Genomic DNA, 26,027 nt, shown 5'->3' with positions numbered 1-26,027 from the left:
TTTTTGTCTCTCCGTTTATCTCCAGCCGAACGCAATTACGACATTGGTAACAGAGAGTTGTTGGCAGTTAAGTTAGCGTTGGAGGAATGGCGCCACTGGTTAGAAGGGTCGGGGGTACCTTTTATTGTCTGGACTGATCACAAGAACCTAGAATACATCAGAACCGCCAAAAGATTGAACTCCAGGCAGGCTCGGTGGGCATTGTTTTTCGGTCGTTTCGATTTTTCTCTTTCATACCGTCCGGGTTCCAAGAACATCAAACCCGATTCATTATCCCGCATATTTGATTTTTCCGAACGCCCGTCTACTCCCGAGTGCATTTTGCCCGAAACTCTATTCGTTTCTACACTCACATGGGAGGTCGAATCGAGGGTCAAGAAGGCCTTAGAAGGGGTAACGCCTCCGCCCGGTTGCCCACCGAATCGCTTGTTTGTGCCGGAGGGATTACGGTCCGACGTTATCCAGTGGGGTCATAACTCCAACGTGGCTTGCCATCCAGGAGTTAATCGCACTAGTTTTTTAGTCAAGCAACGATTCTGGTGGCCACTTATGGCTCGCGACATTCACGATTTTGTTTTGGCTTGCTCGGTTTGTGCCACTGGTAAGACTTCCAATCGACCTCCAGACGGGTTATTTCAGCCGCTGTCGGTTCCTTCGAGACCCTGGTCCCACATCGCGCTAGATTTTATTACCGCCCTTCCGCCCTCTCAGGGTAACACAGTCGTTTTGACTGTAGTGGACCGATTCTCGAAGGCAGCCCATTTTGTTCCCTTACCCAAATTACCCTCAGCTAAGGAGACAGCGGTTACAGTCGTAGATTACGTTTTTCGTTTACATGGCCTTCCGATGGACGTGGTTTCCGACAGGGGACCCCAGTTCGTGTCCAAATTTTGGCGAGAGTTTTGCAAATTACTAGGGCCGACTGTTAGTTTGTCCTCAGGGTTTCATCCCCAGAGCAATGGTAAGACCGAGAGAGCCAACCAGGATTTGGAGAGAGTGTTGCGATGTTTGGTTTCCAAGAATCCTTCCTCTTGGAGTCAACAACTCTCGATGGTGGAGTACGCCCACAACACGTTGCCAGTGTCGGCTACGGGCCTATCTCCGTTTGAGTGTAGCGTAGGTTACCAGCCACCAATTTTTCCCAGTCTTGAATCCGAGGTCGCGGTCCCCTCTGCTCACGCCTTTGTTCAGAGGTGTCACCGCACCTGGACTAGAGCCCGTGAGACTCTACTCCAGGTGGGGGCGCGCACTAAGGCTAAGGCCGATCGCCACAGGTCGAAGCCTCCCGTATACGTCGTTGGTCAAAATGTGTGGATTTCAACCAAGAACATTCCTCTTCGCTCCATATCTAATAAACTTGCTCCCAAATTTATTGGCCCGTTTACTGTCACCAAGATCATTAGTCCGGTGGCAGTCCGCCTCAACTTACCTCCCGCGTACAGGAGGATCCATTCCGCCTTCCATGTATCTAAAATTAAACCCGTGTTTCATTCTCATATTAATCCGCCAGTCCCGGTTCCTCCCCCACCGCGACTCGTAGATGGGGAGACCACGTATTCGGTTAATCGTATACTGGACTCTAGGTGGAGAGGACGCGGATTTCAGTACTTGGTGGACTGGGAGGGTTACGGTCTGGAGGAGAGAAGTTGGGTGCCTGCTAGAGACATACTGGATCACTCCCTCATCGATGATTACAATCGACAGGGTAAGGAGTCTGGGAACGCCAGGAGGCGTTCTTAGGAGGAGGGGTACTGTCACGGTAGATGCATTCTCTGTTCCTTCTCGTCTCGTGTTTATGTTGTGGTATGAATGCACGTGTGTAGTGGGCGTGAGTGTATGACATCACCTGATCCGCTTCAGCTGATCCTCATTCACTTCACCAGCTGCAATCAATCTCACCACTCTACTTATACTTACCGCTGTTCTATCATCCTTGTCAGATCGTTGTTTGTCGTTCGTGTTGGTGTTCCGGTGTCCAGTTCCTGCCTTGTGTTCCTGTTCTTCGTCTTCGTCACTGGTTTTCGTCTGCCGTCTCACCGTCACCGCACCTCTTCACTTCATCACGGATCCTGACCACCGAAGTCCCTGTGTCACCTATTCACATCTGCTTGTACTGCTATTTATTCATCATTAAATCACTGTTCACTTGCTATTGCTTCCAGTCGTTCATCTCACATCATGACATTACTGAAATAAATCAAGTTTTTGATGATACTCTAATTATATGACCAACACCTGTATATAATTATCCAAATATATGTCTATTTTGTGTGCACATATCATATTACGTTTATGCTAACTTCTATCTGTTTTTTTTTTAGCCTAAACCATATTCAAATACACATTCAAATGTACATAACTCAAACTATTTCTCTTTCTCTCTTTATGTATACCTTCATAACTGATCTCAAGTGCAGTGGTTCAGAGATTTGAAAATAGTAAATATTGGGGTTTCATACATTTTGCATATATGTGTATACTATATATGAGTCTTGTGTTTGCCATTACAAAGCCTGTAGACCAGACAAAGTAGAGTAAAGGCCCTACATAGATCTGATACATTTAAATATTGTTCACTTTATTTAAACATTTCTAATTAGGAGTAATAGCTATATTTTATAAGTTTATTCAAGTCGTCACTTTCATTTATAATAGCGCTTTTAACAATATAGTTTTTTTCAAAGCAGCTTTACAGTGATAATAGGAAATTAAAGTAACAGAGATTGTTTTGGCTTTACAGCAGCTCTAGAATAAAGTTATTGTCTAGCTAAATTTAGTTTTGATTGATTCACTTAAGTTGCAACGGTCCTTAGTTATTAACTTAGGGGCCGCTAACACAACACCGTTCAAACAGAAAACCCTTAATGCGATTTGGCCGCTCATTTGCACAATGCAGTGGCTGGTGGCTCGAGAACGCAAACCATGAAATAGGTTCCAAGGTACAGGCCTTGAAAATTTATAATACAGAATTGTGTAGCGCTTTAGCACAGCCACGTGAACCGGAATTATCCCAACAATGTTTTATCTGTATAGAGGTAAATAGATGGGCAGGAGAACTTCGGGAGTGACTAGTTGACACTTCAGGACTGCATTGTCGTCGTGTCCATTTGCAGGTCCTTCCTCAGATCCGGATACGGCCTGGATCCGGCAGACTGCGGTACATTTACATTTTACATTTATTCATTTAGCTGACGCTTTTATCCAAAGCGACTTACAATTGCTATATATGTCAGAGGTCGCACGCCTCTGGAGCAACTAGGGGTTAAGTGTCTTGCTCAGGGACACATTGGTGTCTCACAGTGGATTCAAACCAGGGTCTCTCACACCAAAGGCATGTGTCTTATCCACTGCGCCATCACCACCCCCGGCATCCTTCTTATGATGTATCAAGGACATCAGGATTTATGGAAGGTGTTCCCGGTTCCGGCTGACCTAATCTATGCAGCCTAACATTGAATTATAGAAGTCTATAATGTGTTATGTGTATGCTAGGTCAAATACATGTGTTTTTAGTCTTGATTTGAACTGACAGAGTGTGTCTGCTTCCCGGACATGTTAGGAAGACTGTTCCAGAGTTTTGGTGCTAAATAGGAAAAGGATCTACCGCCAGCAGTCGATTTTGATATTCTAGGTATTATCAACTGGCCGGAATTTTGAGATCACAATAGATGTGAAGGACTATAATGTGTTAAGACCTCGCTCAAGTACTGGGGAGCTAAATAATTTAGTGCTTTGTAAGTAATCAGCAATATTTTAAAATGTATACAATGTTTAATAGGGAGCCAATGCAGTGTTGATAGAACTGGGCTAATACTGTCATACTTCCTGGTTCTGGTAAGAACTCTAGCTGCTGCGTTTTGGACCAGCTGTAGTTTGTTTATTAAGCATGCAGTTAATGGGCATGCAGTCTGGGGTGTTTGGACGGAACCCCAACTGCATTGGCACATCAACTGCCTTGAGTTGCTAGCAGTAAAGCTTGGGCTGGACTTCTTCAAATCGCTGCTACTAGGCAAGCATGTACTGGTCAGTACGGACAGCTCTGTGGCCGGTGTGTAGCTCAACCATCAAGGAGGTCTACACTCCCGTCGCATGCCGCGACTTGCCGCCATCTCCTCCTATGGAGTCTGAAGTTCGCTTAGTTCGCTAAATGAGATCCCCCCCCCCCCAGTGAGCCTACTCACACAGACACTGCAAAGTCAGGGAGGAGCAAGTATTGCTAGTTGAGCCCTATTGGCCCAACCACATCTGGTTCCCAGAACTTGTGCTCCTCATGACAGCCCCTCTCTGCTTTCTCAGAGACAAGGCACCCTATAAGCACCCACGTCAAGACCTCTGGAACCTCCATGTATGGTCTCTGGATGGGACATGGAGATTTTAGGTTACCTACCCCAGGTGGCAGTAGACACATTTACATTTACATTTAGTCATTTAGCAGACGCTTTTATCCAAAGCGACTTACATCTGAGGACTAAAGCAAGCGAGTCATCGTGAAGAGGGAAGAACGATGCAAGAAGTGCTCAAAATACAAAGTTCAGGCATTACTCAGAGTAGCAAAAGCCAGACAAGGGAAGATTTAAAAGGGAAGGAAAGATTTAAAAGATAAGATTTTTTTTTTAGACACATTGGAAACATACAGCTGTGTATTTTTTTTTTTGACACATTGGAAACATAGAGCTGTGCTTTCCTTTCTGCAAGAAAGGTTAGAACGAAGGCTGTCTCCTTCCACCCTGAGGGGCGCTAGAAGGCTAAATCCTGCAGGCGTTTTTGGTTGAAGAATCATGCCTAGAATTCGGACCGGCCAACTCTCACTTGATCCTGAGACCCAGGCTTGGGCTCAAGGTTCCCACCACTCCCTTCCCCTGAAAAGATCACGTGAGAGTTGGTTGGTCTGTCTGAATTCTAGCCATGATTCTTTGACCGAAAATGCCTGCAGGACCGAAATGCCTACAGGACCAGGTGCTGTACCTGCAAGCGCTGCCTCTGGTGGAGGCAGACACAACACAGAGCTTTAGGACCTCAGACCAGCTCTTTGTCTGCTATGGAGCCCAGCAGAAGGGAAAGGCTGTCTCTAAGTAGAGGTTAGCCTCCTGGATAGTTGATGCCATCGTCTTGGCGTGGGGGGGTCAAGTGGCTTACGACAGCAATGGTGGTGCTTTGGTAATCCCCAATTCGTCAGTTAACGTCAAACGTGACTGAAAGAGAACGTCTAGGTTAATATTGATAAGTTACGTTTTATTACGAATGCAGTCCAGACCACCTTTTGTAGTGGTTTGGGCGATCGGATTTAAATCTGTCTCAAATGTGTTTCGGAGGGCATTTAGACCTGGTCTTTTCATGATCGGATAGCTATCCAATCACAGAAAACGCATGAAGTGGCCAGGTGTAAATAGCCCCAATGTGACGACACATATTTGCTCAAATAATCTGATTTGCCTATGTTATTTGTTAAATATGGTATCTAATAATATCTTTTGTCTTTATTGATAGGCTTTCCACAGACTGCCACAACTGGCTTGATACCGTTAGCCACCAGATCTTTCTTTCAAGGTTGCCTGGGAGGCGAAGAATCCAAAGCACATCAACTAGTCACAGGGATACCTTAAAGGTCAGTGCTTTGACCACTCCTCTTTTCCATATATTCATATGCATTACTGGGACCTATTTTAAAGGTATATAGATGGGCAGACGATCTGACGGTAGCTGCACGTATCTTGGACATCTCAGCATGGATAAAAAATCATCACCTGCAACTCAATCCACAGAATTTCTTGTTTTCTCAGACGACTATTCAGCCTAATTTCATCGTCCAGCTAGGCTCATCAACAATAATTCCATCCAGATCGTCCAAAAATCTTGGGTAGTTTTTGAAGACCAGCTGAAATTCAGAGACCAAATTACAAAGACAGCACAGTCATACAGGTTTACACTGCACAACACCAGGTCAGGCCCTTCATAAAACTATCCAGACAGCCGAATCCCTGACAATATTCAAGAAAAAGTTGAAATTGCATCTCTTCCTTGAGCACTTAATGGTATCTTGCTGACTTTTCAATAAAAAAGAATAAAACAAATATTTTATGCTTTCACTATTAAATCCTCCTGGCTTGTACTAGTCTGAACAATGTTTGAATCTAGCATTTTGTGTGTTATTATTGTTAGCACCTCCTTGAGATGAATCGCTTGTATTCCTTATTTTTAATTTGCTTTTGATAAAAGTGTCTGCGAATGAGAAATGAGAAAGTGAATAAATAACAAAGGTTTGTCTCGATTGGCTCTATATAGGGGGAATGAAATTAGGAGTATTTCTACCTAATAATTTAATTTCAAATTAAATGTTTAAGTTGAACAAGCTTTTTTTTTTAAATGGACCAACTCATTAGGCCTTATTCACAGTAGCGCTATAATTTTTAGCCATTGTCTGAGATTACTGATTGTACCTTCAAACAACTTCAACCTCCCTCTTTAACTCCTCACTCCCTGTGTCTTCTGCGCTCCTTCAATCAACATTTGCATGCCAGGTCATAAGGTCTGATTCTGGCATCCATTATGGTGATTCATTCTGCTGATTTGCCTGTCACATAAACAGAGTAAATCCACACCTAGTAGCTCTAACCTGCAGCTGCATTGGCAGACAGGTGAGCCAGGCAACCGAAGGCACCATGCTTCCCGTGTTTTCAGGAAAGTTATGTCAGTTTCTTAGCGTAACTCGGTTACCTTCTATTTTGTTCCTTGGAGTTTTTTATATAGCCTATGTCCTTGTTGGAGGGCTAGTCTTCTGGAAGCTAGAAGGATGGTATGTGTTGCAACAGATTGATCTCCTCAAGGAGAAAAGAATTAGACTACTCGAGAAGTACCCTTGTGTGGGTCAGAATGGCCTCCGAGAACTAGCAGAGGTATGAGACTAGATTTTTTTTAAACTATATGGTACATGACTTTTTGTAACAGTGCTTGTCTTATTCCACATTAACAGCAATAACAATGATGGGTAGATACAGTGAGCAAATGCTTGGACAACTTTTTACATCATTTGAAATGGATGTGTGGCTTCTATGGTTCATTAGTAAAAGGAAAATTGAAGAAAACTGTTTTGGTGCAAAAACCTCAATTCAAACTTAATGAATCACTTTTATTCATTCAAAATAATTATTGCTTTTGGTCAAAAGGTCAAAAAACTTGTGCAGAAAATAGACAGGGCTACCAGTTTATTTTAGTAATACTCTGAATGCATTATAACTGAATGGAAATATATTCATGGACTTCTTGTTGGTCTATTATTGAGATTATTTAGATGGTTATTTTATATAGTTTCTTATTGCCATTTCATTCATTCATTGCTTGTCATCACTGTCTCAAAGATGATAAAAGCTGCGTCAGTGAGTGGCTTAAGTCCAGACAGTAATGACACCGCAGATGGCTTCTGGAAATTTACCAGCTCATCTGTGTTTGCGGCGACAGTGGTCACAACTATTGGTGAGGAATTGTGAAACTTTACACATTGAATTTGACAGTCCAGTTTAATTTGGTTTGATGTGTGGCATTTATTCAAATGGGTAAAGGTTACACAAAGTTTTTTTCTTTTATCCTTTCTCCAGGCTATGGTAATATCATTCCACTGACAACGGCTGGTCAGATCTTCTGTGTGTTGTTTGCTCTTTTTGGCATTCCCCTGAATGTAGTGATCTTAAATAGAGTTGGAAAATACATGTTGGCTATTGAGAGGAATTTTTGCAATTTTCTGGAGAAAAAAATTGATAGAGGGGTGAGAATTTAACTCCTTTAATCTAATTGAATTAGATTTAAATATCCAATAGACATTTGTTTAAAATAAGAAATTAAAATTGAAAATGAAGATCGTAATCGTAATGCTTGACGATAACCCTTGACTGTGCCCATGACTGTTCTTTCCCACAGAAATGTGTACGAATATCCATTCACAGTATATCCTTCGTAAGTTCAGTGTTACTGTACTTTGTGCTTCCTATGTTGCTCTTCAAAGCATATGAGGGATGGAGTTATGCTGAAGCCATTTACTACTGCTTTATAACACTTAGCACTATTGGATTTGGAGATTATGTTGCAGGTAGGAGACCACACATTCAAAAATGAACAAACAGACTTTTGTTCACATTGTTCACATGTATCTGAACTATATAACAAATACTTCTGATGCTCATGTCCTCACATCATCGTTATCGGTTATGGACTTTATATCTATATAATAGCAGTTGTTTTTCTATCATTAAATAAAGCCTTTTTTTTACTGTTAACCACCTCAAATATAATTATATTTAGTAATTATTCTTGTAGCCCTATATTCAGGAAGTGACATCACTTCTTTGGCTGTGTGTCTTTCAAACTTGAATTTGAATTTTCCTGAATTTGAATTTTGAATTCAGGTAGTAAATAAGATGCAGAAGTGTAATTCAAATGTAAAATGTATGTATTTAAGGCAATAGGTGGAAATTCATATTATTGTTGTACACATAGCATTTAATTAGACGCATCATATTTAATAATTTAACATTTATTTATATTTTATATATGATGGAACACCAAGAAAGTCTTCAATACAGAGCTAAATTTTAATACATTGGTGCCCAAACCTGGTCCTGTAGTACACCCAACAGTACCCATCTTGGGTGTCGCTCACATCTGACACAACCGTTTCAGGTGTCAAAGTCCCTATAACAAGCTGATGAGTTCAATCAGGTGTGTTTTATTATTGAGACGTACAAAATGTGTAGAGTTGGGGGTACTAAACTGTTAATGACTACTTTAATATATCTGTCAATATATCATATGTCAATAGATTGTGAGGAAAAAATAAATATGTTATGGCAATGTTAATTGCATAACAGTATTTAATAAGATAAATTAGAAAAATAAATAATTGGTTGAGAAAGAAAATACTCTAAATATGAGGGTACAAATGTCAAAATTATTTGTTTTTTTCTCTTACGAGAGGTTCTCTCGTATTGTGTAAGTTCAGCTTACGCTACGGGAAAGATTTATCTTTTCGAGATATTGAAGCCAAAAAATGATCCTTAATTTTGTATCCATTGTCAACAAAGTGCAGCAGCTAGCAGACCTAGAGCAGGCTGTCTAGCGTGCTCATAGGCTGCCCTGCGGGAACTGCAGCAGCCTACCACTGAGCCCGACGTGACGTCACATCCAATGAAGGGCGCTCGTGCCTTCACAGCGTCCTAGCCCGCCAATATGGGCGTGGCTTAGCGTATATAAGCAGGGCTCGTAGGCTGTTTTCTCTGATTTTCATCTCTCAGCGAGCTCTCCGCATCGCTGGATCTAGAGAGAAGCCGCCACCGTTGAAAGAGCAACTAGCCAGCTTAGGACAGCGCCTGAAGAAGCCAGCCGTCTTCGCCACCTTCAGCCGTCCGAGCGAGCTACGCTATCCGGAGACGTATCCTTTTTATCCAAATACTTCACTCTAAAAGAGCAGCGAGCGTCTTTTTCAAGATGCCTCGCACTTCCTGCGGCTCATTTGGAGCCACGCTCAGCGATGGAGACCGCCACGTTATCTGTGCTCTCTGCCTGGGCCAGGAACACGCAGCTCTCGCCCTCTCGTCAGGGGAATGCGAGCTCTGCGAAGCGCTTCCGATGTCGACGCTGCGGGCTCGACTCGAAGTGTTCAACCCTCACACTCCGCCCCTTACAGGACCGCGCAAGAACAAGCGCCGTTCTCTAAGGCCACCGGAGCCTGTGGCCACCGCGTCGCGCTCGTCGGAACCCCTCCCTCGAGCCTCACTCTCACCTTCTCTGCCTCTCCTCACAGACGCGCAGCTGCAGCCCACGAGCCGCACTGCCGTCGTTTCTGATGACGAGGCCGAGGAACAGGCCACAAAGGACTGCTGTTCCATCATGGCTTCGGACAGCGAGGAGTGGTCGGGTTCGCTTCGCTCCTCCACCTCCTCGATCCAGGAATCAGGCCGGACCCGGGCTGGAGTGGACGCTGAGCTGATGCGCCTCCTGTCTCAGGCTGTTGAACGACTCGGGCTCGAGTGGTCGCCGCCGAAGGAGCCCGCACCGAACAGACTCGACGGCTGCTTTATTAAGAGTCGCCGCCGTCAAGCGCCCGCAGCCAGGGCCGCCCCGTTTCTGCCTGAACTCCACACGGAACTGGCTAAGTCGTGGAATGCACCCTTCTCCACAAGGCTTCAATCCCACGTCTCCGCATCGCTCTCCCAAGTGGACGGCGCCGCCGAGAGGGGATACTCTGCCATTCCCCCAGTGGAGGAGGCGTTCGCAGCGCACCTTTGTCTGCCCTCCTCGAGATGGCGCTCAAGGTCTGCCATCCCGTCGAAAGCTTGCAGAGCCACATCCGCCTTTGTCGGCCGCGCATACACCGCCGCCAGACAGGCCGCTTCCGCCCTGCATTCGATGGCTGTGCTTTAGATTCTACAGGCCGACCTCCTCCGTGAATGGGACGAGAAGGGCCAGGATCCATCTGCCATCACTGACTTGAGAAGCGCGACGGACCTTTCTCTCCGCAGCTACCAAGACCGCAGCCCAAGCCATCAGAAGGTCTATGGCCGTGTTGACCGTCACAGAGAGGCACCTCTGATTGCTCTTGCTAACATGAGGGAATCTGAGCGCGCCACCTTCCTCAACGTGCCTCTTTCCCCTACTGGTCTCTTCGGCCCAGAGGTGAGCGGGATCATCGACCGCTTCTCCGAGGCTCAAAAGACCACGCAGGCCATGAACCTTTTTCTGCCTCGACGCTCGAGTTCCTCTACAGGCCGCTCACGTGACCAGCCGCCTGCACTAGCCACCACTCAGCCCCCATCGCAGCCAAGCTAGCCTTCGCAGCGACGTCAGGGCGGCCGCCCAGAGGGCCTCGGCAAAGGATCGCGCTGAAGCCCGAGCACGCGAAGCCTTCCTAGCGACAGTAAAAGGAAGAAAGAGACGGTTGAGTCCCGCTGCGGCCGAACCGCCGTCATAGCTCATTTCCCTGTCAGTCCCCTTCAAACAGGCTATTGCAGTGGTTCATTTAGCAGCCAACGAGCCGGTAACACTACCCTCTCGCCTGCACACAAACGCCGTTTTCATGGCAACCCAGAGAAATCTAAAAAGGAGTATAATATCTGGTTATCCGGCTCACGCCAATGGTGTTTTAAGTGTAGAGAAAGTACCCACACCCCAGTGTTCACCCCTACACACAAGCACAACACGTCCCATGTCATTCATATCGCCCACTCTCATAAAGCAGGCAAAAGCCGCTCGAGTGTTGAATGTAAGAAATGTGTCCACAGGTTTGTGCCCACTATCTGCCCGCTCTGTTACACGGCCCCTAAAGACTCATATCAGTCAGGTTATGAACGTAAGTCACGTGCCCGCCTACGAGCGCTCACGCTTACTAAAACGTGCCTCTCCCCGAGCACCGCCCATGCATTTAAGTGTTGTCACAAAATGCAGGGCGATCATAAAACGCTCCCCATCCAAAATGATCGGGACGTAAAATTTATGTGTGAGTCTCGTGCCCGCGCAGAAGCGCTCACGCTTACTAATAGGCACTTCGCCCAAGGCTCTGCTCGCGCATCACAAAGTGGTAAAGGTGTGCTCCCCATTTACGGCAATCGGGACGCCGCTTATGTATCAGCCTGTCACAGCTGTCAGTGAGCTGCCGCTTTCAAGCACTGAGGGCGTGCGCGCCGCCCCCACACCCTCCGGTTCAGTTTCTCGAGCCCGCAGAGCGCGGCGATCAGAACCCAGAGACCATTCGCCCCTTAGCTACACATATAAAAGCATGGGAGGCCATTCCAGGGGTTTCAGAATGGGTGCTGAGCACAATAAGGCAGGGCTATTCGCTACAGATCACTCTGCCGTCCTCCGCGCTTTCAAGCACGGACCGCGACAACTGTGAATGCGGAAGTAGCACATCTACTCCGCGCAGAAATAGCGAAGCTGCTGTGCAAAGGGGCCATAGAATTGGTACCGCCTTCTCTGAGCGAGTCGGGCTTTTATAGCCGCTATTTTCTCGTACCCAAGAAGGAAGGAGCCCTCAGACCCATCTTAGATCTGAGACATTTGAACAAAGTGCTTATGAAAAGACCGTTCAAAATGCTAACGACCAGGTCAATCCTCGCGCACGTTCGCCCGAGGGACTGGTTTATCTCTCTCGATCTGAAAGATGCCTTTTTCCAGATTCAGATAATACCCAGTCACAGGCCATTCTTGATATTCGCCTTCGGCGTCAGGTATATCAATACACCGTCCTGCCGTTCGGCCTGTCTCTAGCACCCCGTACATTTACGAAGTGCATAGATGCGGCTTGAACTATCTGGACGACTGGCTGATTTTGACGCAATCAGAGATAGAACTGCTATCTCACAGAACTGTGCTCCTCAGTCACCTGGAAAGCTTGGGTCTCACGGTCAACTGGACCAAGAGCTCATTACTGCCCAGTCAGTCAATTTCCTTCCTAGGAATAGAACTGGACTCTGTGGCCATGACGGCTCGTTTATCGACACAGTGCGCGCCATGTTCAACATCTAGCCGCGTCTTTTCAGAAGGGCAGCTTCGTTCCTCTGAAGACATTCCAGAGGATGCTGGGCTGTATGACCTCAGCTGCAGCAGTGCTTCAGCTGGGCTTACTGCGCATGCGCACGCTTGAATGCTGGCTGAACGCTCGAGTGTCTCACCGAGCTTGGGCCTCTGGCTGCGAACGAATCAGAGTGACTCAGACCTGCATCGCGGCTCTGCAGCCCTGGTTAGCAGCAGACTGGTATCAGCGGGGTGTGATGATGGGAGCGGTCTTATATTGAAAGGTCATCTCGACAAATGATGTCAACTCAACTCGGGTTGGGGCGCTCTCTTCGAGGGCAGACCGGTCTTTGGCCAGTGGTCAGACCAGGAGAAGCTCCTTCAAATAAACTGTCTGGAAATGATAGCGGTCGAGAACGCACTGAAGCGCTTCATCCCGTTCATACAGGACCACCATGTTCTAGTCCGTTCAGACAACATGTCAGTGGTGTCATACGTGAACCGTCAGGGCGGCGTCAGATCCAGGAACCTCTGCGATCTGACAGAGCGCCTCCTCACGTGATCTCAACATCACCTGCGCTCGCTGAGAGCTGCACATGTGCCAGGCCACCTGAACGACGGCCCAGACAAACTATCCAGGGACAACGTTCCCCCAGGGGAATGGTCCCTGCACCCCAAATAGTCCAGGAATTATGGCGCATGTCACAAACAGCCCCGTGGCCGATTCCGGTGAGAACGGATCTCCTCTCTCAAGCTCGCGGCTCGATCTGGCATCCCCATCCAGAGCGTTGGTCTCTGGACGCATGGTTAATGAAGAGGTACCCGTTGCCCTGCCAGAAGGAGTGATGAACATGATTACGCAGTCTAGAGCGCCTTCTGCTAGAAAGCTCTATGCGTCTAAATGGTCTGTGTTCTCTAAATGGTGCACCGACCAAAACCTGGACCCACGGATATGTGGGGTTTCGCGGCTGCTCAGTTTCCTACAAGAGCTGTTGGATAAGGGAAGGTCCCCATCCACGCTTAAAGTCTACGTGGCGGCCGTTGCAGCGTTCGCAGAGTCGACGCGCGGCTTGCAGCGTTCGCAGAGTTGACGCACGGCCGGTCACTAAGGAAAGACAAGCTTGTCATCTGCTTCCTTAGAGGAGCCAGAAGGATGAACCCTCTGCGCCCCGAGTCGGTTCCTATGTGGGATCTTTCGTTGGATCCTCGAGGCCCTGAAAGCTTTTCCCTTTGAACCACTAGATCCGTGGAATTAAAGTACCTGTCACTCAAAACCGTTTTCCTGACAGCTATGTCATCAGTAAAATTTGTGGGGGACTTACACGTGCTGTCTGTCAGCGCTGCATGTCTTGAGTTCGGGCCAAATGACTCAAAAGTCATCCGCAAACCTAGACACGGCTATGTTCCTAAAGTGATTGGCACTCCTTTCAGGCGCTGAGGGTTTACACTGCGCGCTCCGCCCCTTTCAGGCGCTCGGAGCAGCTTTTCGTTTCGTTTGGTGGGCGCACCAAGGGTCTCGCCGCCTCAAAACAAAGCTTATTCAGATGGATTGTGGACGCTATAGCAGCCGCTTATGCGTCGAAAGGTCGGCCTGCCCCATGGGCATCAGGGCTCATTCCACTAGAGGTATGCCCTTGTCGTGGGCATAGTCCAGCGGAATTCCTATTCACGACATATGTGTGGCGGCGGGCTGGGCCTCCCCGTCCACCTTTGTCAGATTTTATAACCTAGAAGTTCCCGCTCTGCAGGCAAAACTTCTGTCAGTTTAAGTGAGATGTACGTTCTGTCCAGATATGTTCTTGCTCAGGCTACTCTCACGTGTCCTAGCTGTTCTGGGTGAGCTGCACTATGGGTATGTGCTATATGCTAATGCAGACCGGCGGCGCCACTCTGTATTCCCTATGAGTGCTTATGTACAAGTGCTGGCCCACGTTGCTGGCCGCCTTATTTTTCTCACTTATCTGGTTTCCCCGGGAAACCTGGGACTTATGAGTAGATGCTTGGCGGGCACGGCGTTGACAAAGGGTTCCCTTAGCGTAAGCTAAACTTACGCAATACGAGATAACCTCTCGTGAGAGAACGTATCAATTACCTAACAAAACCTCGGTTCTCTCTAGAAGAGGGAACGAGTATTGCGCAACCAGCCGTGCTCACGCCACGAGCGTTTTTCGCTTCATTCAACGAAAACCAGAGAAAACCCTACTTATATATGCTAAGCCACGCCCATATTGGCTGGCTAGGACGCTGTGAAGGCACGAGCGCCCTTCATTGGACGTGACGTCACGTCAGGCTCAGTGGTAGGCTGCTGCAGTTCCCGCAGGGCAGCCTATGAGCACGCTAGACAGCCTGCTCTAGGTCTGCTAGCTACTGCACTGCGTTGACAATGGATACAAAACGATACGTTTTCCTGCAAAACTTGTGCTGGACCAATTAAACCCCTCTGTTGTGTGACTGAGTTGCATTTCTTTGAATTGATATTCAGTAAAGTCATTGTCCTTTCATTTCAATTCAACTTACATTCCAAAATTCAATTTGATTTCAATTTCAATTGTTAAATTCTGAATTTTGCCCAAACCTGATCATAACATTGTGTCTCCTGCCAGATCACAACCCAGCGATAATCTACCCAGAGTGGTACAGTTGTCTGATGGCAGCCTGGATATTCTTTGGCCTGGCTTGGCTGGCTCTTCTGATCAATCACTCCATTGATTTACTGGAGAGTGTGAATGCTTACCTGAGAGGAAGGCAGAATGCGCAAATGCAAGTGGAGGAGCCAAAAGAACCGCCGGAAAAAGGACTGAAAGTGGAAGAAACATGATAATTGAATTTAAAACAGGAGGTGTATGAATAATACTGTAACTACTATCAAACAATGTATGGGAAATTCTTAAATCAGTTATTCACTGTTTAAAGTTTCCTTAAATATTAAACTGAGCTATAGATTTTGATCAGCAAGCAAAGTTTATTGTTAAAACCATCAAGAAATTTGAGCATCACTTGTCTGACTGATAATGAGTCTCATTCACTAAGCATGCGTACGCACAAATTTGTGTGTGAAATCTGTGTATGAACGTTTTCACGAACAATCATGATTCATTAAAAACCTTTGTTCTAAAATGTATTCTAAATTTACAAAACATTTTGGAACAACTGAAACTCGTACGGAAAAATCTCACACACACACACACACACACACACACACACACACACACACACACACACACACACACACACACACACACACACACACACACACACACACACACACACACATATATAATATAGAAATATATTTAAGATTATTATCTATGTTTAAAATTTCATCTTAACATGTTTATAAGGCCAAGAGTATGTGCTATATATATATATATATATATATATATAATTTTATGGGGTTCAACAGGGCTAAAGGCACACCTTTAAGAAAAAAATTGCTTTTCACTCCTCCCAAAGTGCATGATTGCAGAAAATATATATGTTTGTATTGAACATTGATGGAGCAACCAATTTTGTGTGAAAATAAAACATAAAAGTGGTAAATTTTGTTTAAAAATCTTATACATGTATGAGGTGGTGAGGGGGGTAATATGGTTTTAATAATTACTCAAAAACTAAATTAGTGATTGTAAACAAGTATTAATTTAGATTTTAAGTAATTATTAAAACCATATTACCCTCACCACCTCATATATGTATAAGATTTTTAAACAAAATTTACCACTTTTATGATTTATTTTCACACAAAATTGGTTGCTCCATCAATGTTCAAAGTTGGCTGGCTCTTCTGATCGATCACTCCATTGATTTACTGGAGAGTGTGAATGCTTACCTGAGCAAAGTTTGTACTATTTTCTAATTTATCTTTTATTTCTAAAAATAAAAGATAAATATACTGTCATTCAAATATGTTAATACAACAATGGGAAATGGAAAAGTCAGACATTTATTTATTATCATGTTTATTATAGTGCCTTTTGCCCTGATAGCAGATGTACTTTTTACCCCAAATACCATACTTTTTACATATTCTTCCGTTATTGAAAAACTGTTGCTTTAAGTACCTTGAACAAAACTGAAAATCATTAAGAAGACCTTTGTCTCAAAATATAAACAATAATTTGATTGGTTCTCATTTGATACTTATATTAGATCAAATTAGCGCAGAATCAACTTTGCGCTGCTGTGCACGATCAGCCAAATTTCTGGGCATCCTGAAAAGCGGATGTTTTGGAAAGTGCTGCGGCAAGAAAGCAAGAATTAAGCAAAACAAACAAATGTTTAGAGAATTGTTTACTTTCACTAACCCTCACTTATTTGCACAGGAATCTCTTAGGTGAGGACGAGAATTTTAAAGCTTACAGGCTTCTGTACATCAACCGCTCACAGCATCTTCTGGGATTTCTGATGGTTCGATTATGTCTAGGCTGCGTTTCAGTTCGTTTTTTTTATGCCATTCCCTCGCTAACTTCCCTCAGTCTCGTTCACTCAGATGTATGTCATTGCTTTCGTTGCACGAGTGTCCACTACTGGTTGGACCCTGGCAATGTGCTGATTTGGAACGTCCAAAGCCTTTTATCACTTGTATCCTCTATGGAGTTGATATATTATTCACTTTTGTTTCCCTTACAAATTGGTTTAATGCAGCATTCTATATGTATATAGGTGTGTTTGGGTTGTTTTACATTTTAAAAATAATAATTAATATATCATAGAGTTTGTAGTGGTGGTAAATTAAACCGTAAATATGCGGTGACGAAACAATTGCGTTGTATTGTGGTTAATGGAGCTGCCTGAAGTGTACATATGAAGTAGACTCACTTCTTCTGTCAAAATCAAGGGGTCGAGGGTCTGTCCATATAAACTTCACTTGTCCACTTCACGAACTGGAACGCACTCCAAAATGGCGGCGGGGATTCCCCCGAGGACAAGTGCTTAGGGAAGTGCGTGTCTAAAAGTGAGGTGGAACCAGCCCAAATCTGCATTCGATGCATCCTCGATATTAAGAACACATCTGGGTAGTTTCATGCATTCACTATACTCGTGTTCTTGAGTATTGGAATTGAACTTCGGCAGTTGATGATGACATAGAGTGAGAACACAAGATCGCTGAAAACTGCATATTGAGAAACAGCCGAGTTTAAGAACAAATGATTGTGCATACACACACACTTGTTGTGAGTTAGGCGGAAAGTTTCCATGAGAAGATCAAATGTAAATATGAATATAATCCATATGAATAGCATATGCAATTATAAGTAGGCTAAATGAGACCCAATGTTTGTCTTTAAAATCTCACTGGTTCGCTGAAGATGAATCGTTGGTCACGCCACAAACCAACAGGTCCCTAAAATTTATGAATGAGAAAGAATAAGTTGATGTGTCATATAACAATTTTATTACACACATTAGTTATATTAGGACTATGTATTTTTCAGATCTCTCTAAAGCCGATGACACAATTAATGACTGTAAGGCCGATTATGAATGTACGACTGATCATGCCCAAATGCGCCGAGACGCGTTCAGTCGGTGTTCAAAGTCGGGGTTTTAAAATCTGCTGCCGTCATGGAAACAGTCTGTAAGTGTATTCACTTTAATATTAGACTGTTTCTGTTAGTCGTTAAGTGTGTCCCCGGCATAAGTCACTATATTTCATGTGATATCAAAATAGTACACCAGTTCATAATCGTTTTGATTATATATTTGTAAGGGTGTGAATTATACAATGACTTTTAGGGCAGGTCTAGCTTTTTTTAAAGGGAATAATAATAAAGTGTTTGTTGTGCGGTATATTAAGGTTTGCACAAATCCCCAAATAATTGTTTGCTGCCACAGCATAGTCATACATCACATTTTTCAAACAAAACATTTAAACTGATACATATCAACACTATGCTTCGTCATTGTACCACATGATATAGATCCTGATTCCTGACTACAAAAACCATTGACACAGCATGTATGCTATGTAATATTATGGGTGCCAGGAGTCCCAAGTATGTGGGTTGAATAGTAAGCTTTTTGATGTTAAGATTTTAATTTCTACATTTTAAGGTTGTTCAGTAAATGTAAACAATTAAGTAACACTGTATAATAACTTTCATCAATAAATCATTAACAGACAATATATAATGCTTAACAGATCATTAGTTTATATATATTCACATATCACAAACTAAATTGCTTACAAATGTCATTAAACTTTCTATTCATTTGGTTGTGCACTTTTTAAAAATCTACAAATGATTTTGACAGTTGATTTACAATGATTAAAAGCTTCAATAATAAATCCTTAACAAACATTATATAATGCTTAACGGATCATTAGTTAATATATATTCAAGCAAGGTAACACTTTACATTAAGGTTTCATTTGTTAACATTAGTTAATGTATTAACTAACATGAACTAACAATGAGCAATACATTTATTGCAGCATGTATTAATCTTTGTTAATGTTAGTTAATAAAATTACCGGTAATAACAAGTCACCTTTATTTATATAGTGCATTTTACAATATAGATTGTTTCAGCTTTACATTGATAACTGAAAAATTATGCAACAAAGTTTGTTTTGGCTTTATAGCAGCTCTAGAAGAAAATAGTCTCATTTTCCAGCTTAAGTAAGTTCAGTGTTTCATTTTGGTTGTAAAAGTCATTAGTTATTAATTTAGGTTCTCTTACGAGAGGTTCTCTCGTACTGCGTAATATCTTACGCTGGGGGAAAATCTCTTTTCCACGAGATATTGAAGCCAAAAATGATCCTTAATTTCGAATTAATGTAAAATGCGTTGCAGCAGCAATGTAGACATAGGCGAGACGGCTTGCGTGCCTATTGGCTGTCCTGCAGCAACTGCAGCAACCTATCGAGAGAGGCCCCATGTGACGTCAGATCCAATGGGGACGCTTCGCGCCCACTGCATCACGTCCCGCCGAAACGGGCGTGGTCTGGGCCTATAAATATAGCTCGATGGCTGATACAATCTGATTTTCATCTCTTTAACGAAGCTCACGCATCGTTGGATCCAGAGTGGGAAGCCACGCCGTCAAGAAAAAGCCTTCAGCGGGACGAGCCTTCTGCATCCGAAGCCGCTGGCCTTCATCTCGCCGCCTTCAGTCGCTGTACCTGCTCTGCTTTCCGGCGCCTATATCCTTTCTAAAATCTGCTGAGTGTGTGTTCGCCGCTGCAACACACACTCTCACAAAAACGTCTGGACCATGCTGCCTGCTCTATGCTTTTCCCCCCGTCTCGCTCCTGCCTCAGGTGTTGGACCGAATCGGGGAAAACGGATGCTCAGTGCTGCTTGTGGGTCCGCTCTGGAAAAACCAGGCCTGGTTTCCAGTTCTGATGCAGCTGACCAGCACTGCCCCGTGGCCGATACCGTTGAGGAAAGACCTCCTCTCCCAGGCCAGGGTCTCGATTTGGCATCTTTGCCCGGAGCTGTGGTCCCTACATGCATGGGCCATCAACGGGTGCCCGTTAAACTCCCGAAAGGAGTGTTAAACACAATCACGCAGGCTAGAGCGCCGTCTACTGGGCGACTCTACTCCTCAAAATGGTCTGTGTTCTCTGGCTGGTGCGAAGCTCAAGGCCTTTCAACCCCAGACTGTGGAGTTACGGAAGCACTCTCCTTCCTTCAGGAGCTATTGGATAAGGGCAGAACCCCATCCACGCTCAAGGTTTATGTGGCGGCCATAGCAGCGTTTACTAAACCAGCTACTGGCCTGTCACTGGGGAAGGACGATCTGGTCATCCGCTCCCTTAAAGGAGCTAAGAGGCTAAACCCTCCCAAACCCCCTTCAGTCCCCATGTGGGACCTTTGTACGGTACTGGAACCATGAAAGGTGCCCCGTTCTAGCAAATCCACCTGTCAGACATGAAACATTTGTCGTTCAAGACAGCGTTTCTGGTGGCTCTTGCTTCAGTGAAGCATGTAGGGGATTTACAAGTGCTCTCAGTAAGCGCGACGGGTATGCAGTTTGGGCCAAATGACTCGAAAGTCATACTCAAACCCAGGCACGGATACGTGCCTAAGTCCCTCAACACAACATTCAGGGCTCAGGTTATCTCCCTGTCTCCCCTGCCGGTGTACAACGAAGAAGAGGTTGCGGGCTTCCTTTGCCCTGTCAGGGCATTAAGAGCTTACGTGTCCCGCTCGTCTGGTTTCAGACAGACTGAGCAGCTCTTCGTTTCATTCATAGCGTTTTGCATAGTGTTCCCCTAGCGTAAGATATTACGCAGATGTTTATTTCGAATCTCTCGTAGGAGAACGTATTCGGTTACTAACGTAACCTCGGTTCTCTCTAGAAGAGGGAACGAGTACTGCGTATCTTTGCCGTGCCTGCAACACGCTGGTTCGCTTCAGCGATGAAAACCAGATTGTATCAGCCATCGAGCTGTATTTATAGGCCCAGACCACGCCCGTTTCGGCGGAACGTGACGCAGTGGGCGCGAAGCGCCCCCATTGGATCTGACGTCACATGGGGCCTCTCTCGATAGGCTGCTGCAGTTGCCGCAGGAAAGCCAATAGGCACGCAAGCCGTCTCGCCTAGGTCTGCATTGCTGCTGCAAAGCGTTTTACATTAATTCAAAATTAAGGATAATTTTTGGCTTCAATATCTCGTGGAAAAGAGGTTTTCCCCTAGCGTAAGGTATTACGCAGTACTCGTTCCCTCTTCTAGAGAGAACCGAGGTTACGTTAGTAACCGGATCGTTATTTATCTGCACAGCATCTGGAGAAAACAGTGATGTCATCATCCAGCTCAGTTCAGTTCTCATACAATGGTGTCAATACAGTCAGATCAATAATATTGTTAAATGTCCCCAACTAAGCAAGCCAGAGGCGACAGTGACAAGGAACCCAAACTCCATCAGGTGACAGAATGGAGAAAAAACCTTGGGAGAAACCAGGGCTGCGTTTCCCAAAAGCATTGCAAACCTAAATTGATAGTAGAACAATTGCCCCCAATGGTCTGAATTTAGGCTTCTATATCAGCATTTCGTGATATCAGCATTTTTATTTATTTATTTATTTTATTTGTTTGTTTACTAATGTAATGTACGATTCTTTCTGTCAGTCGGGCAGCTGTTTAATCGACATTTATTCAGGATCTCTTATCATGTTTATATATGTATTTATTTTAATGTTATTATTTCGGTCTTATTGCCAGGGAAGCTGGACTGCTTTGCCGTTTATTGATTTAAAAAAAAAGTATAAACGACTACACGAATCTTATCAGTAGGAAATCGCGTTGAAGAAGTCTCTTTCCGAACACACAGCGATATTTGGCATCAGTTCATGTGTGCCAGATGTTGGTAAGTAGCAAAATACACAGTCCTAATAATGTTAGATATAATGTCTTTTCTTATGGTCGAAATGAATCAGATTAGCTCATGTTCAGTCACTGCATTATATTTGTCATCTCCACGGAGGCTTTGCGTTTCATTGCTTTCTAATTCAAAACAAGGTGATTAAACCTAATATGAATATTATTAACTGATAGAAGGTCTAGGCCTATAGCACGTCACGTGACAGATAGTGTTTAAAGTAAGTTAGTACAATTAGTTCCAAAGTGATATTTGTAGTAGAATCACAGTAAAAACAACACTTACCTTGCTTTTACCACAGTAACCTTAGTTTTACTGTGATAGGTGTGGTAAAAGGACAGTAACCACAAAACTTACCACACTTTTACCACATTATTTGTAGTTTTAATGTGATATTTGTTGTAAATGCATATTAACCACAACATTTACCATGCTTTCACCACATTATTTGTAGTTTTAATGTGACATTTGTTCAAATGCATACTAACCACAACACTTACCATGCTTTTACCACATTATTTGTAGTTTTAACGTGATATTTGTTGTTAATGCACAGTAACCACAACACTTACCATGCTTTTACCACAGTAACCTTTGTTTTACTGTGATAGGTGTGGTAAAAGGACAGTAACAAAACTGTAGGTTTCCACTGAATGAAGCCTTAGCTTGACGCTTTATCCACTCCCTTCGTCCACATCCACTTCAATAAATCCACAGGACAACTCATAAAAAATATATCCGTTTACTTGGTCATCAACAAAAACATCAGCACAGTAATATTACAAAAATAAAATAAAAAGATTCTTAACGTCAAAAAGTGGAGAGAAAGAGAAATAAAGGTAAAGGTAAAGGTCAAAAAACTATATGGCTCCACTCTCTGCTTGCCTGATTGTTCACACAGAAAAATTCACTAACTCTCCTCACCAACTCTCGCGAGAGTATTCCCAGCACTTAAAGGTACATGCAATTAAAGATAAAAATGTGATTACAATCCTCTATTCCCAAAATATCACCAACGTAAAATGAATACCTTCTAAATTATCAACACACATTTTAGATAATTACACAATTAACTCCTTGCATTACTGTAAATATTAACTGCATCGAACTGTAAATATTTTCTCCACAAAAAAAATGAATCATGCAAATTACTGTTTAACACATAAATTAAATTATTTATCATTTAACTGCATTAAGGCTCCTACATTACCGGCCCCTAATTGTTATCAATGTCCTTGAAACAATTACTCAAAACTTAAATTAAAGGAGCCTATATGCTAACTAACAACTAATCTAAAGAAATATTCTTGGTCTTCGCCCTATCGTAAATAGGGTCTTTCCTTCGAAACAGCTTATACATTGTCCTCAGATTCTTGAAGAAGACATAGCTTTGTTATCGGGCGACAAAGCTCGTTGCTCTTAGTCTTGACTTTCACCTGACGAACGAAACCTTTCTTGTCAGGAAAAATCTCCACAATTCTTCCAAGTGGCAACGAATTTCTGGGCGATGTATCATCCACAATCAGCACTACATCACCAACACTGAAGTTTCTTCCAGGTGTGAACCATCGTTGACGTTCTTGGAGCTGCATAAGATATTCTTTACATCAGCATTTCCAGAAGACATCCGCGAGGTACTGAACTTGCCTCCATCTGCGGTTAGCATACTGGTCATCCTTACTAAACACTCCTGGGGGTAACTCAGGCTTGACCTTGAGTAACAACAGGTGGTTGGGCGTTAAGGCCTCTAAATCATTAAGATCTGAAGATGCCTGTGTGATTGGCCTGCTGTTTATGATGGCCTCAGCTTCACACAGCACGGTATGGAGACCTTCTTCATCCAAAAGTTGTTCCTTCACTGTGACGTTCAGAATTTTCCTCACCGAACGAATCAGCCATTCCCAGCTTCCTCCATGGTGAGAACCTGCTGGCGGATTAAAGTGCCACTAGACTCCCTTCTCTTGCAAATTCTTTGCTATCTTGCTGGTGTTCCATTCTTTTATTGATCTTTTCAACTCACTGTCAGCCGACCTAAAGTTGGTTCCATTATCAGAATATATCTCTTTGACTTGTCCTCTTCTTGCAAGAAATCTTCTAATTGCATTAAGGCATGCATCAGTGTCAAGTGAAGATGCGACTTCTAGATGTACGGCTCGTATGGCAAGACATGTAAAGATGACACCATATCTCCATTGACACGAGAGCTCCACTCTCTGTTTGCCTGATTGTTCACACAGAAAACTTCACTAACTCTCCTCACTAACTCTCGCGAGAGTATTCCCAGCACTTAAAGGTACATGCAGTTAAAGATAAAAATGCGATTACAATCCTCTATTCCCAAAATATCACCAACGTAAAATGAATACCCTCTAAATTATCAACACACATTTTAGATAATTACACAATTAACTCCTTGCATTACTGTAAATATTAACTGCATCGAACTGTAAATATTTTCTCCACAAAAAAATGAATCATGCAAATTACTGTATAACACATAAATTAAATTATTTATCAATTAACTGCATTTAGGCTCCTACAAAAACTGTCCATGCTTTTAGCTCAGTATTGGTAGTTTTAAAGTGATATTTGTTGTAAATGCATATTAATCACAACACTTTCCAATGCTTTTAATGCCAAATAATGCAACTAGAAACATTTGTAAGGTAAATCAGTAATTTTTCCATTAAATAATCCGATATATTTTACATAATGATATTTTCTTTTCTCTTTTTTTCAGCTGAAAAGACCAAAAGGGCCTTTCGGACTCAGTCAGCTCATTATAGTTTGAGGAGAAGTAAACGGGAGACGAAAAGCTACAAAGGCAAATATTCACAATGGTATGTATGTGTTGGTTTTAACCCTAAATCAAACATTTGATCAAAAATTTGTTGTTTCTTAAACCTTTTCTTACAAAACCCATAGCCCAATCAGTACAAACATAGTCTCAAAGTCTTAATAATTCACAAGATTTAACAAGTTGTCAAATTCATACAATACTTGTACATAATCATGCAGCTTTTACTCCTAGTGCTGTCAATGGCTAGTGCCTCAATTCCTGTACATATTTATTTCCATATTTGTAAATCAGTTGCGCACCTCTTGGAAAGTAGTCGGATGTCCCATACACTATCAGAAAGGTTTATATTAATTGCATTGTATTCATTAAAATTATTACAATTTGGTCCCTGTCTGTTGATGTTCCAGTGATACATGATGTCTCTCCACAACTCATAACCTTCCTCTGTTTGCAAGAGTGGAAAAGCTAATCTGACTTGTCACATGACATCAGATACTCGATTATTTTGTCATAAACAGATCAGTTACACTGCTGATAACTGTCCCGCTTGCATGTAAATCGTGTAATTTTTAAACAAGTTTATATGATTATTGCTTGCTATTAAAGACATGCTTGTTTTCATAGAAATGACCACATATCAGTGAGCTTATTACATAAATGCATTTAACATTTAATTATGCAATACTCCTTACAGAAAAATATCCCACAGTTATGGATAAACTCACAACATCCTCATCAAGTCCTGTGCTGGGCACATTGGGCAACAAGTGTCCTCCAACCAACGTATTCGATCCATGGCCAAGTTCTCCACATCTTCCCATGGGACACTGACATTCTTCTGGTCTTCGTGAAACATCTGTCTCCGTGTCTTCCTTGGTCTTGCTTGTCTCCTGCATCCTCCTAGTGGTGTCCACTTCATAACTGTCTTTGGGTTGTGTAGTTTGGGCATGTGTAGGATGTGTCCAGCGAGGTGCTCCCTTTGCTCTGTCACAGTTTCTGAAAGTCTTCATGTGGAGTCCCACTCTTATGATCTCTGATATATGCAGAACCATTATTTAAAATAGTCATTTATCTTTTTCCATATTGTTACAGAATTTTGTTTTCTCGTTTCATCTTCATATACTGTACTTGAGGTCTGCCTAATGCCTTTATCAAACAAGCGTCAGTGCTCATCAGGAGTTTTGGTAAATGACATATTCATTGACATCCATTAGTTCTAGTCATGCAGCGACTTCATGACAATAGTCAAATGTATATTTCTGCAAGTGTATATAGCAGGTGTTTGTCCAAACAATTGAAGATAGTGAGAGTGTTCAGGAAAACCTTTTGAAACAAGCAATATTTATGGAGTTCTGTTTGGTGCTGAAAGAGTATTACAAAAAATGACACACTTGACATACT

General features: G+C 43.3%; 1 protein-coding gene and 1 long non-coding RNA gene across 2 annotated transcripts in view; both read left to right on the top strand.

Annotated features, from left to right (window-relative positions):
• LOC143740074 (uncharacterized) overlaps window positions 1-26,027 on the top strand; it is a 503,207-nt gene that overhangs the window by 406,759 nt on the left and 70,421 nt on the right. The window lies entirely within an intron of this gene.
• LOC143740071 (potassium channel subfamily K member 17-like) lies at window positions 6,630-15,615 on the top strand. The gene is made up of 5 exons (XM_077232149.1): window positions 6,630-6,893; window positions 7,356-7,470; window positions 7,593-7,759; window positions 7,912-8,080; window positions 15,102-15,615. The coding sequence occupies exons 1-5, from the start codon at window positions 6,660-6,662 to the stop codon at window positions 15,314-15,316; spliced, it is 900 nt and encodes a 299-aa protein (XP_077088264.1). The 5' UTR covers window positions 6,630-6,659; the 3' UTR covers window positions 15,317-15,615.

This window comes from Siphateles boraxobius, unplaced genomic scaffold, assembly GCF_051911475.1.
Source record: "Siphateles boraxobius isolate OS27281-9 unplaced genomic scaffold, OSU_SipBor_1 164, whole genome shotgun sequence".
In the NCBI taxonomy this organism is placed as follows: Eukaryota; Metazoa; Chordata; class Actinopteri; order Cypriniformes; family Leuciscidae; genus Siphateles; species Siphateles boraxobius.
The sequence above is the reverse complement of the archived record's forward strand: the minus strand, read 5'-3'. Positions and strand labels throughout refer to the sequence as shown.

Bases quoted from the DNA above. Each gene is read 5' to 3' on its own strand.
- LOC143740071 (XM_077232149.1), top strand. From the start codon at position 6,660: ATGCTTCCCGTGTTTTCAGGAAAGTTATGTCAGTTTCTTAGCGTAACT. The intron at 6,894-7,355 runs GTATGAGACTAG...ACTGTCTCAAAG, and splicing joins GCCTCCGAGAACTAGCAGAG to ATGATAAAAGCTGCGTCAGT. The intron at 7,471-7,592 runs GTGAGGAATTGT...TCCTTTCTCCAG, and splicing joins GACAGTGGTCACAACTATTG to GCTATGGTAATATCATTCCA.